Consider the following 13739-nt stretch of genomic DNA (forward strand, 5'->3'; position numbering starts at 1 on the left):
GACACCCAGGTGCAGCCACTGTAAGGGTGCCAGGCCATGGGGGCTGGGGTCTGAATACCACCACTTGCACTGGATGAGGATGCTCTCTCCTACCAGGTTGTACATGAACCTATAGTTCTTAATGCGGTTGTCACCAGCCTGGCCTTGCTGTGGCTCTAAGATTGAAGAGAGAGGGTCTAAGCCAAGATTGAAGGCAGATGCCAGTGCTGAGAAACAGGAGAGAGGTTTCAAGGAGGAAGTATACTCTGCTCTGGGTTGTCTTGCACTGATGTTCGGCTCCTCGGCCTCCTTTGCTGAACTGGCATGATTGTCCAGAGAGTTGCAGTGCTCCAATTTGGCTTTTATCTCCAATACACAGAATGCAGCCCTGGCCCCAGAGAAGCATGCACTCTGGGTTCCAGAGATGCATGCAGCTTTGTTGACACCAGAATGCTTTGCAGCATGAGAAGGCTACCATATAGTCACTGGGGTCTTGTACCACCAGAACAGCTTTGCCTGAGTTGCATGAACAGCTGCTGATGATACTAAGTAATCACTTTGTGCTCAATAGTACTTTATGTGCACAGAACACTTGGATACACATGATTTAATCTTCCTAACAAACCCCTGAGCTAAACCTTTCCAAGTTTCAACTATCATTTGAGAAAACTTGAGGCTCAGAGAGGTGAAGTAACTTGCTCAAGATTGTGGCTACTGGGCACCACTGCCAGGACTTGAGCCCTGGACCCCATGGGGAAAGCCCCTTCCAGGACACCATCATAGAGTAAGTGTTAGTGCCTGGAAATGGGTGACAAAATCCATTCTGGCTAATACAAGCTCCCCCTGGAAAGTTCCCAGGGTACCAATGTATCTAAGAACAGAAGGCTTCCTTGTGGCCTGAGGGTCCTGAGGCCTGGGAAAACTGTCTCTTAGCTAGAAAAGAGCTCCCTACCTGGATACGGGATGGAGAGGAGAGTGAAGTCGGCATAGCGCTGGGCTTTGTCCACCTTCTCAGAAGAGGTTACACTACAAGACAGGGACACAATGTGTTATGGTCACAACACACAAACACACACCTTTCCCCAAATGAGTATTTTAACAACCTAAAACAAACCTTCTGCTAAAAAACTGTTCTTCAGAATTAAGAATCATTCCCCTCAGACGTGCTTACTTTGAACAATGAAGCTGAACTTCCCTGCCCTGACTCCAACATCTCCAGCGAGAGAGCTCCCTCTTCTTCCAACACTGCAGCAAACTTCAATCACAGTAGGAAGTCGCAGGACCACCTTCCATACATGTCCCATGAACATGAGCCATATAGCCACTCTGACCCAAGAAGGCAGAGGGAGACGAGAGCCAAATATGGATGCTATCCCTTTGGGGAACCCTCTGCTCTACTGCCTTCTCTAATAGTCACTTGGGCCACTTCTAAACAGGATGAAAAACAGCACCTGAAAAGAAGCACTGGGACCATCTGACAAAGGGTGGAGGCAGGTAGGGCAATGTGTCCATAGGAAGCTGAACTCTGACTTGAGTATCAGTGTCCCTTATTTCCTGAGACAACCTTTTAGGATAATCAAAAGATATTTTAAAGAGACATTAAGCAAGTTTTTGGGAAAACTCCATAAATTTCATTATTTTAACCCAGGTTCCATTTTTAAATGTTTTGCCTCTATACATAAAGAGTTAGTGTATTTTACTTTTCTGCTGCTGGGGACGGAACCCAGGGGCACTTTACCACTGAGCCACATCCCCAGTTCTTTTTATTTATTGCCCTGGGCCTCACTAAGTTGCTGAGGCTGGTTTTGAATTTGCAATCCTCCTGCCTCAGCTTCCTGAGTTGCTGGGATTATAAGTACGCACCACCACACCTGACCCACATGTATTTTTCTGTAAAAGTAGTCACCAAAGCAAAACTTTGGTACACACTAAATTCTGGGTTCATTTAAAAGAGATTCTAATATACCAAGAATGGCATATAATTTAGAGCCAAAGAGAAAAAAATAAAAAATAAAAGGGTCTAATGGAAGGAGGGAGTAAGCACTAGTTACAGATTCATGACTCCCTTAGTCACTGGCTCCCTCAGTCAAAAACACGACCTTGAGCAATTTACCTAGTCTCTCTGTGCTTCAGTTTCTTGTCTATACAAAAGAGAGACATGGGTGCCTGCCTCACAGGGCTGTTTGAAGGCAGAGTGAGATGCTGCACAGAGCAGCCTAGGCACGAGGGCAGCAGGCAACACCTTCTACATACTACGACCAGCCCTGTTAAGTCGTGAACACATCACTTCCACCCACTTTGAGGTAGATGCTCATACTTACTTCATGCCAAACTTCACCTTCTTGTTTTCCACCATCAGGTCACAGATGTACTTGACTGACAAGTACCGAAGTAACCTTATGTCATAGCCTCTGACCTTATCAAAAAGGTGTGTGTCCCCACTTCTGAAACAAAAAGCCAGAGGGAAAAGTTACTTAGGATGTTGTTTAGGATGGGGGGCTCATTCAGTTTGAGGGTCACTGGCAAGAACTTGGGTTCCTCTTCTCCAGAGGCCAAGGAGAGGGTTCAAGGGAAGGTGACTTTTTAAAAGATTACCCCCATCTCTGGGACACATTTCGAAGAGGAGCAATTTGCAGCCAGAACGGGAAAGGGCTTTCTGGCACTGCTTGACATTAAGCCAGGAGACTCAAGATAATCTCAGATCTAAAGAAAAGTGAGCCGGTGGCTGATAGAGTCTTTGAGCTTCCATTAGAGTTGATCTTCCTCCAGCCCCTCCCTCTCCCCCATTTAGGACCATTTTTAGCCACATGCCTTGCTCATAATGTAACAGATTGAAATTCTTGGAGAGAGACTTTTTAGAGCTATTTTATCAAGTGATTGTGAAATACTAGCAAGTGAATCCCTCTACTTAGCAGACCTATGAAGCAAGCAGAAAGATAACATTTTTCTAATCCCCAGGCTACCTTTTGATCAGCCATGCACATACAGACTGAAGTATAAAGAGTAAACAGTCATCATCACATTTATTTCTAAATGTCCACTACTTTGTGGCCCTAACGGTCTCTTCACCAACATGCATGCTGCCGATGACCTGGCTGAGGCAGAGGTCACCTGATCTTAGGGGTAAGAGCTAAACATTCTTGTGCACAAGCCAAAGTCACTGCTTTCAGAGCTAATGGGCAAAACTGGAGTGCAGCAAGATGCCTTTTCCTGTACCAATCCATGATTTGGGCAGCTGACCTTACTGGAGTGTTGGGGTGCATTCCAGAGATGCTTGACACTAGTTAAAGACTTGCCACATGGTGCCAACCATGCAAAGGTGATTTTCTAAAATACAGTGCTATTTTTAAAAAAATTTGAAAAGGGGACACAAAGAACCCCTTCCTCCCTTTAAGTGGGCTCCAAACACTGATTTGTATCAAGCACCTTTTCAAGGCAACAATCATGCAATTGTGGGACTTCTAGTCACTACATGCGTCTTCCAGGCTGGGCCACAGGTGTGTTTTGTGGGGACTGTTGCCCCCGCCCTGTGTTGTGCAACACCTGACAGGTTGGTAGCTGGCACCCTAACTGCACAATGAAATCACTGTGGGGCTTTAAAACCCAGGGTAGCTGGGCATAGTGGCTCACACCTTAATCCCAACAACTCAGGAGGTTGAGGTAGAAGAATCTCAAGTTAGAGGTTAGCCTCAGCAATTAGTGAGGCCCTGAGCAACTTAGTGAAACCCTGTCTTGAAATAAAATATTAAAAGGGCTGGGGGTGCTAGGGATATAGCTCAGTTGGTAGAGTGCTTGCTTCTGAAGCACTAAGGCCCTGGGTTCAATTCCCAGCACCACAAAAAATAAATAAAAAATAAAGGGGCTGACTTTTGGGGCTGGAGTTGTGGTTCAGTGGCAGAGACCTTGCCTAGCACATGCAAGGGACTGGGTTCGAGTCTCAGCACTGCATATTAAAAAAATAAAAATAAATAAATAAAAGGGCTGGGGATGTGGCTCAGTGTAAAGGATCCCTGGGTTAAATGCCTAGTAAAAACAACAACAACAAATACAGAAGTCTGGGGCCTACCTCAGACCTGCAGTACCAAAAACCCCAGGGGTGTGACCTCTCTGAGATCCTAATGTTCCTTTATTCTGGCTGTAGACTGCTCAGGCGTTCACTAGTCAGCTTTGGGATGAAGCTACTAAACAAGACTTCACCAGCACTATTTCAAGGTATGGACTTGGTAGAAGAGAGGAAAAAGCAATCCACTCACATGGACCAGGGATGACAACACACTGTCAGTACAAGCATGACTGCCACTGGCCAGACACCCCATTTCCAACCAAGCCCATGCCCACAGCCACCCAGCACTGACCGAAGAGCACAATCCTCTTCTGTGACGTCCTCCACATCTGCCCAGGCATCATCTGCACCCCCTGCCAGAGAAAGCAGTTTGTCAGCAATGAGGCAGGTGGAACCAGGCTCCACACAGGGGCTTCCTGATCAGCCTCCTTCCCACAGTGCTAAGCCTGGCTGAGCCACCTGTCTACACCCCAGGAACAGTCCTCACATCTCTCTCCCAGCACCATGTGCCCCATGTGTCCCCACAGTGTGCTTTACCTCTCAAGAGCATTCCTGCTGTCTCCTAATCCCTGAAGAAAGGAATGCCCTGGTTTCCACCCAGCTCACTCACAACTTCTACTTACACCACTGTGGCCATGGTGGCCAGTTTCTAGGACTAGATTCTCATTCTTAGTCCCAGAGGAAGCTGCTCAAAACTCACCTGAGAAAAAATAGTTGTAGCCAGAGCGTCCGTACAGCTCCCCCCATCCAGCCAGCGTGGCTGACCTGCAAATGTGCTGGGAGACAAAACAGCGTGTTCAGAGTCAGCTGATTTTCTGAAGTGTGCTCAGCTGAAGTGAAGGCCTGGGCTCTGATTCTTCTAGGTGGGCAAAATGGGTCAAGGTGTGTTCCCCAAAGTTTCTATCAGCATCAAGGCTACTATAGCCAGTCTCAAGGATGCCTGGGACTTAATCCACAGCCTTGCTCAGAGGCTCCCCTCAAATCTGAAGTAACAGATGTTATCAACAGTAATGGACATTTGGTGGCTGCTCTGAACCTGGGCACGTGCTAGGCAAGCACTCTACCAATGAACCACATTACCTAGCCCACAGTACTCTATGATTTTCCAGAGGCCCACTTTACATCTCCAGATTTACTGGGTATAGTACACATAGTACTGAAAGATTCATGCGAACTCGTACAACCAGCCCATGAGGAAGGTGTGGCTGGTAGCAGGCATCTCTATTACTTCACCAATGAGGAAAAGAGAAAGAGGCACAGGAGGTTAAGGGATGAAAAAGATTGTAAAATGAAGGGTAAGTTGCTCCTTGATCCAAAATCAGCTACCTCCAAAGTCTGTGTGCTTATTGCTTGGAACTTTTTAGCATGAGGGAACATAGCACAGGAGGATACTTAAGGTGAAAATATTCGGTGGCTTTTTTGTTTGTTTTTATGGCATTCTGGAGAGAACCAAGGGACTCATGCATGCTACCCAAGCACTCTTGCCACTCAGCTATACTTTTTTGCAACTTTTAAAAAAAGGAATTATTGCTGGGTGCAGTAGCACATGCCTGTAATCCCAGTGACTGAGGCTGAGGCAGGAGGATGCAAGTTAAAGGCTCCTTGGTAACTTAATGAGGTACTGTCTCAAAATACAAAATAAAGGGTTGGGGATGCAGCTTAGTGGTAGAGAACCCCTGGGTTCAATCTCCAATAGCACAAAAAAGAAAAAAGGAATTGTAGTGGCTATGATTGTGCTTATTCTTTAGCTTTTTTCTTATCACTGAAGAGATCACTTAAGAGTTAAATTCCAGAAACCACGGAACCACATGTACTTTAGTATCTAATTGTAAGTCCATGCCTTCAAATAAATTGCATCTGATAAGATCCAGTTGAGTTGGGGGGAATGGGAGTAGGTTTCTGGAGATGAGGAATCTGTAGGTTGGCTAAAGGCTGGGAGAACACAGCCCCAGAATACGAGAGAGTGGGGAAGTTATGAGGAAAGAGCAGAAGTCACACAATCTGAGATATAAAGTGGGTCTCTGGAAGATTACAAAATGCTGTGGGTTAGGGAACATGGTTTGACCTACAGTACTGAGCAAAACACAAACAATCACAACAAAAAGAGAAGATTACAAATGGTCAAAATACTGTCTGAAGACTTCTCCTTCTCTTCCTGTAAGATAAGGGGAGGAAAGAGTTTGCTGCTACAGGAAAGGGATGTGTGTGGGAACTACTGTCACCTTCTGGTCTCCCCAGGGGTGGGAGCAGGCAATAGAAAGCAGCTGCATCCAACCTGGGACAGGTTGGGAGCTTTGACCTGTTTACATATTTGCCTTCCCCACTACTCCAGCTCCAGAGACTGTCTTGTTGTTCTGTCTCTCCACATCATAGCCTGGGACCACTACTGCTTCTTCCAGAGCAGCATCTTCTCACTGAGCATGCACTTACCTGTCAATCCCTCCTCATGGGGAGGTTGGCCTGGAAGCCAATGGAGAAGGTCTAGAGATGGGCCTAAGTGAGGGGCCTCACACCCTGGTGAGGGTCACCTAACTTTTTCTGGATCTAAAACCACTTTTTAAATCTGATGAAAACTACTGGGCAGAAGGGCATATGCTTATAAACCTAGTGACAAGAGGCTGAGGCAGGAGGATTGTAAGTTCAAGGCAGCCTAGGCAACTTAGCAAGACCCTGCCTCAAAATAAAAAATAAAAAGGACTGGGACGTGGCAATGGTACCCCCTGCCCCAGGTTTAATCCTTAGTATTAAAAAAAAAAAAAAAAAAAAAAAAAAAAAACAGATATGAAAACTATCAATTGTCTCCAGAAAAAAACTATACATACCACAGTTTACCTACATTTCCAGAGCAACATCCATCAAAGGACCCAGCCCAGCTCTCAGCCAAGTAATTTGGAGAACCAAAGTAGAGAGCTTCAGTAGAGAGGGCCAGTTCTCAGGTAGAGGACCCCCAAGACTCCCACAGAGGTGAATTCTGATCCTTAAGAGCAGGGTGACAGGAGGGTGGCAGTCATCCAACTGGCACATGTCATGCTTACGCTCCACACTCATCTCAGCTGCTGGGACCTGCTTCATTTTCCATTGCATTTATCTGTCAAATCTTTTCAGAGCAGTTACACACCATTTCTTTGGTTGTTGAGCACTCAGATCTTCCTGCTCCCCTTTCTCCTCCCAAACCCCTTCTGTTAGCCTCGTCTTTTTGGAAGTCCAGTCAGTTAGACTGGTCCAACAGGATGCACTCAGAGTCAGACAGATAAGAATCAGTGAGTTGGCTAAGTTCCCAAGTGAGTACCAAACTCTTCAGAAAGGTCCCAAGTGGATATGTGGCAGGTCTACTCTACCATGGCAGAGTCCAACTCTCAATGTCTGTTCCAAAGCCTAACAACTCTAAATCATGATCCATCATTTCTGCACCTTAGCAAGACAAACTGTGAATGCTCTTCAGTTACCTAATTAGGAATGGCCTCTAATTCTGTGTGTGTAATAGCATTCAACTGGATCTGTCAATCTAATAAACAACTTTGGCACACAGAATAAAAGTCACTGGGCTGGGATATAGCTCAGTGGTAAATCATGTGCTTAGCACACATGAGGTCCTGAGTTCGGTCCCCAGCACATAAAAACAGTAATAAAATAAATAAAAAGTGAATGACCTTTGTCCTACCTCTTTTATGGGAGAAAACAAAAAGAAAGAAAGAATTGTCCCAGTTTTTGGGATTTGAACATAGGGGTTCCCTACCACTGACCTACATCCCCAGCCCCAGAAAGTTTCGTTTCTTTTTTCAGTACCAAGGATTGAACCCAGGAGCAATCAACCATTGAGCCACATAACCAGCCCTTTATTATTTTGAGACAGTGTCTCACTAAGTTGTTTAGGGCCTACCTAAGTTGCTGAGGTTGGCTTTGAAATTGTGATCCTCCCATAGCTGGGATTGCAAGTCTGTGTCACTATGCTCAGTCATAAAGTTTCTTTTTAACCAACTAACCAAACAAACAAAAAACCCTTTTACATTGCTTTCACATTAATTTGAAGTAATGTTGGTCATTATGCTGCCACCCTTGCACAAGTTACAAGTGCCGCTGTGAACCACTCATGTGAGGACCAGGTCCACAGCTCATAGTAGCAGCCATGCTCCCAACCTTTCTAATTTCCCTCCAAACGCCTTCCCCACTTCATCAGTCCCAAGGACCATTTCGTTCATCTGTCTCTCCAGAATCTAACTGAAGGACCACTACTATTTGATTCAGAGTCACATCTTCCTGCCAAGCATGCATCTACATGCCAGACAGTCTGCTAGGTGCCAGTGAACTACAGGGAATCAAGGCCTTGGCCCAAAGGAATTATAACAAATAGATGTTTCACCACATAATCAAAACAAAGCACATGTACACAGGTGTTACATGAGTAGGCACCGACTGACTTGGTGGGAGCTAAGAAAAGCAAAGTGAAGAGAAAAATGGCAACACACTGCCGGGATGAGAAAGTGCAAAGGGAGAAGAAAGCGGAACTAAAACTGCAAAGCCCCTGTGAACACCTAGGAACACCAAAAGCTCCTCAGGCTTATCCTGCACAGCAAACTCCCTGGAAGAAACTCACTGCCATCCCTTTGCGATCTGTTAGCCCAGGGCTCTTTCCTCACAGCCCACCTGAGATCTACAGGCTAGCCATCTGCCAGACAGCTCCCCTTCTAGACTAAACCTCAAGAATCTGGAAATGTTTAGCATGGCATTTCCTAAATGCATTCAGCAAAGTTTCTGTCACATGATCTACAGAACAAAAAGGAATTCCAAAATGGACAAAGCCACATGGGTACCTTTACTGGGGGACTTCTTAGAGTCTAAACTCTGTCAATATATAAACATCAATGCATTTTTAAAAATTTATTCATTCATCCATTTAGTGGTACTGGGGATCAAACCCAGGGCTTTGTGCATGCTAGGTAAGTGCACTACTGCCAAACCACATCCCCAGCCCACCAATGCATTTTATAAATCTGGATGTTGGAGGTTAAGCTGGCTTGATCATACAGTTATTTCTCTTATTTGAAGGAATGCTTTTCACAAGCTTATCGTTACATGGATCTTCTGTGGAGCAAACACTGGTTCAAGTATTTCCTACTTCTAGTGACAAGCACTGTGATCCACAGAGCAGTGACTGGTAAACTGAAGACCCAGTAACTTCTAAACATAAAAACTTTCTAAAGTGGCAACAAACAGCTATATGAAGATCATTTTCTGAGACTTAGCTTCCACATATACTTTTGCCAAAAATGCATTTGCCCAAAAAAGTTTTTAACAGAGACTTCTTCTTTACCTCCATTTTTCATCTGCTCTTCTACTACACAAAAGAAAGAAAGGTGCCTCAGGACTGGGCCAACACATACTCTACTCCCCACCGTCCAGGTCAATCAGGCTGGGTAACTACAGCTGCAGGCTGTGTGCTCCTGGACAGAGTGTGGCACTCAGAGATCTGCTGCACAGGTTGCACCGCTGCTCTCCTCTAGGCTCTGCCCTTGAGTTCACTCCTCCTGGACTAATTTCCCCCAAATGTGACTTGCATTCTGTATTTCCCTGCTCAACTATCACAACAGTTCTCCTGGAGAAACAAACACCCTGGCAGCATTTGGCCTCACTCATTCCGTCCCTCTGCTTGGACATGTACCCTCTTCTCTAGTCATGAAGGCCTTCTGTCCATCTTTCCTTTGCACCCCCATGCTTTCTCCAGCACTGTATCACCTGCTTGGGACACCCTCTGACCCCTTCGTCAGTCGGCTTGTCCTCCAATACTCTCAAGCCACACGACTCTTTGGAGGTCACTGGTCAACCAGTCTACACCATGCTGCTCTCTTTGTTGAGTTCCCCTTACACCACACCAAATGACCTTATTTTTAGAATGGTACTGAAAACAGGTTCAAATACCAGCTCTTGTGTTGTGTAAAGTAAATGTGGGGAAGTTACTTAACCATTCTGAACCTTCATTCATTTGGATATTCCTTGTACACACCTATAATCCCAACAACTCAAGAGGTTGAAAAGGAGAATTGCAAGTTCAAAGTCAGCCTCAGCAACTTAGTGAGACCCTGCCTCAAATTAAAAAAGAAAAATAAGGGCTGGGGAGATAGCTCAGCTGGTAGAGTGCTTGCCTCACAAGCACAAGGCCCTGAGTTCGATCACCAGTACCACACAAAAAAAAAAAAAAAAAAAAGAAAAATAATAAAAAGAGCTGGGGATATGTTTCAGTGGTTAAGCGCCCCTGGATTCAACCCCTGGTACCAAAAATGAGACCACATTAGGGAGTCAACTTAATAGTAGCCACTAGAACATAAGCTCCAAGAGAGTTAGGATTTTGTCTACATTACAAGCTGACACATCTCAAGGCCTGAAATAGTGCCTGGCACACAGCACACATGCAACATACACTTTGTTAACTGCATGATTGAAGGAATGAAAAAACTTGAAGTCTGATCTCATTTGATTTAATCTACTCTGTAAACCTTTGATGCTTGTATGATTATTATCCTCACTTACTAGTAGAGTGAACTGAGGCTCTGCATAAGCAGTAAGTGCCAGAGCTACAATCTGATCTTTTAGGGAGCAAGAGAAGATGAAGGTTCATGGTCTACATGGCTATAGAACACTCCAACTTTCTTTAATTTTCCAAACAGCCAAAAGGGCAGAACACAGGGTGGGGCTGTAAAGATTCCTTCCCTAAAGGAGGGACTGTATAGAGGGAAAAGAGTGGTAGGGGGAAGGGAAAAATAACAGAATGAATCAAACATCATTACCCTATGTAAATGTATGATTACGCAAATGGTATGCTGTTACTCCATGTACAATCAGAAACAACATATGTATCCCATTTGTTTACAATTAAAAAAAAAAAAAGAAGGGAACGACCCAAAATTCTACCAATAAATGGATAAACAAAATATAGCATATCAGTACAATGAAGTTATTATTCAGCCATTAAAAAAAAAAAAAAAAAAAAAAAAAGATTCCTTCCCTACTTGAAATCGTCCTTGAATCAGAATTGATCTGTTTCTCTGGCCTGCTTCTGACAGCACCAGGTGCAGTAACCATCCCACCCTTAATTAGCGGAGAACACAAAGACTCTACATTTTACAGTAAGCCAGTTACCCAGAAGAGGTTCTCAGAGCATGGGGCCATGGGGTGGGCCTTACCTTGCCTTTGAACAAGATTACTGGGCAGACGAACCGTCCTCTGCACCTGGCCATCTTGCTTCGGTTGATGAGGTCTTGGAGCTTGCTCACTTGTACGGTGCTCTGAAACCTAATGCGAAGGCAAGAGGCAGATCAGACTGGCTTCCACGTGGGCACTTTGCCATGGGCAAAAGGTCTATATATAGCGACACCTGCCTGTAATCCCAGTGGTTCAGGACGGGGCTGGGGAGACAGCTTAGCTGGTAGAGTGCTCACCTCGCAAGCACAAGGCCCTGAGTTCGATCCCCAGTACCGCAAAAAAAAAAAAAAAAAAAAAAAAAAAAAAAAACAGTGGTTCAGGACGCTGAGGCAGAAGGCTAGCAAGTTCAAAGCCAACCTCAGCAATAGTGTGGCACTAAATAACTCAGTGAGACCCTGTCTCTAAATAAAAATACAAAACAGGGCAGGGGTTGTGGTTCAATAGTTGAGGACCCCTAAGTTCAATCCCTGGTGCCTTTAAAAAAAAAAAAAAAAAAGTCTATATACATACTCACTGGAGAGTTAATAAATGCTATTAATTCTTAAATTTTAGATAATTGATATACTGTTTGATTTTTAATTTTTTTTTTTTATTTTTGCAGTTGTAGATGGACAGCATGCCTTTATTTTACTTGCTTATTTTTGTATTCGATACTAAGGATCAAACCCAGTGCCTCATACATGCTAGGCAAGTGCTCTGCCACTGAGCCCCAGCCCCAGTTCAATATATTAAGTTTTTTAGGGAGAGAAAAAGTACTAATGATAGGTATTAAAATCAAAGTTACCCTGATTTCAGAACTTTAATTAAAAAAAAAAAAACTGAAGACGTAATATGTAAAAGACAGAAATACACATAGGAAATTGACAGTTGACTATGTCTAGGGTGTCTACTATTTCACTTTCCGGGTAAGAGTTGGTACCTAGAGACACTCTGGAAACCACAAGGTCATTTTTGTGATCTTTTAGGGAGTGTGGTGAGATGACAATTCGTGATCTACATGGTTATAAGACATTCCAACCATCTTTAACTGTCCAAGGAGTCAAATGGGTAGGAAATGCTGGGGCAAAGAAGGCAAAAGAGAAGCTACCTATGGCACTAGAGATGTCGTCAATACACCAGGTTCTGTAAGGAAGCTCCTAGAATGTGAAAGATTCAGGTTCAGAAATGGGCCCCAGCAAGTCACACCCAATATCACACTTTGCTAAAATAAGGGCCTATGTCCAGTACCAACCTGCAGCAGAGGTCTTTGACCAGTTAGTCAGAATTTCTAGCAGTGACAGAGAAAAGAAGCAGGAAAGTTAGAGAGGGAAGCTTTGCCAGTTGTCCAAGTACACGCAAAGAAGGGAAGAAAGGGGCTCAGGTTCCTGCCTTAAAAGAGGTGAGCTTAGACATGTGGTGGCACGTACTCTAATCCTAGCAACTCGGGGAGCTGAGGCAAGAGTATCTCAAGTTTGAGGCCAGCCTGGGCAACTTAGCTAGCTATTGTCTCTAAATAAAACAAAGAGGGCTGGGAATGTGGTTCAGGTGTAGAATACCCTTGGGTTCAATCTCTAGTACTGCAGGAAAAAAAAAAAATACTTTTCAGGCTGAGCCCTAGAAGGGCTTTAATTCCTTTCACATTCCAAGCCTTCTAGGGATCCTCATGGACACATGCACCAAGATAACTGTTTTAGGAGAATTTAGTCAGCAACTCCCATATCTGTGGTTCCTTTATTACATGAATCTGGATTCTGTTGGGGTTAATAGAGTTTCAAAAACTTTGTTAAATTCTTTTTTAATTTTTTTTTTTTTTTTAGTTGTAGATGGACACAATATCTTTATTTATGTTTATGTGATGCTGAGGATCGAACCCAGTGCCTCGTGCATGCTAGGCAAGCGCTCTACCACTGAGCCACAATTGCAGCCCCAACATTGCTAAATTCTAAGTAAAAATGTATTTATTTTTATTCCTGTGACTTGGTAATATAACAACTAACAAGTGGCAGGGTCTGAAATTAAGTTCAGAAAAAGTAAAACCAGGATTAATAGTTTAAATGACTTTGTGAGTATGGTAGTTTGGGAGGTTGAAGCAGGAGGATTTTAAGTTTGAGGACACTGTTAGCAACTTAGCAAGGCCCTAAACAACTTAGTGAGCTCCTATCTTAAAATAAAAAATAAAACGGGCTAGGAATGTGGCTCAGTAGTTAAGTGTCCCTGGGTTCAATCACTGGTACAAAAAAAAAAAAACAACTTATAAAAACGGTTTCAGTGATTTTGGAAGAGACAGGGGGGCCTAAGAAGACTTAGGGGGCTGGGGTTGTGGCTCAGTGGTAGAGCCCTTGCCTAGCATGTGTGAGGCACTGGGTTCGATTCTTGGCACCACATATAAATAAATGAACAGAAATAAAGGTATGTCAACATCTAAAAAAATATTAAAAAAAAAAAAAGACTTGGGTTTCCCATGGTGTATTTTTCTGTGAGGTCCAATTTAAGATACAATTTTTGTTTACTAAATTTTTTT

General features: G+C 44.0%; 1 protein-coding gene across 3 annotated transcripts in view; it reads right to left on the bottom strand.

The window, feature by feature from the left end:
• Window positions 1–13739, bottom strand: part of Mtmr14 (myotubularin related protein 14) — a 46674-nt gene that overhangs the window by 26129 nt on the left and 6806 nt on the right. For 2 of the 3 annotated variants that reach the window (XM_047534690.1, XM_047534688.1), the window contains exons 3-7: window positions 11221–11329; window positions 4743–4818; window positions 4335–4395; window positions 2301–2423; window positions 932–1005 (exon numbers count right to left, since the gene is read on the bottom strand). In XM_047534690.1, the coding sequence (XP_047390646.1) occupies window positions 932–1005; window positions 2301–2423; window positions 4335–4395; window positions 4743–4818; window positions 11221–11329 (443 nt within the window). The remainder of the gene's footprint in view (window positions 1–931; window positions 1006–2300; window positions 2424–4334; window positions 4396–4742; window positions 4819–11220; window positions 11330–13739) is intronic. The other variant, XM_047534689.1, reaches the window with a different exon arrangement.

Source organism: Sciurus carolinensis, chromosome 19 (genome assembly GCF_902686445.1).
Source record: "Sciurus carolinensis chromosome 19, mSciCar1.2, whole genome shotgun sequence".
NCBI classification, from domain to species: domain Eukaryota; kingdom Metazoa; phylum Chordata; class Mammalia; order Rodentia; family Sciuridae; genus Sciurus; species Sciurus carolinensis.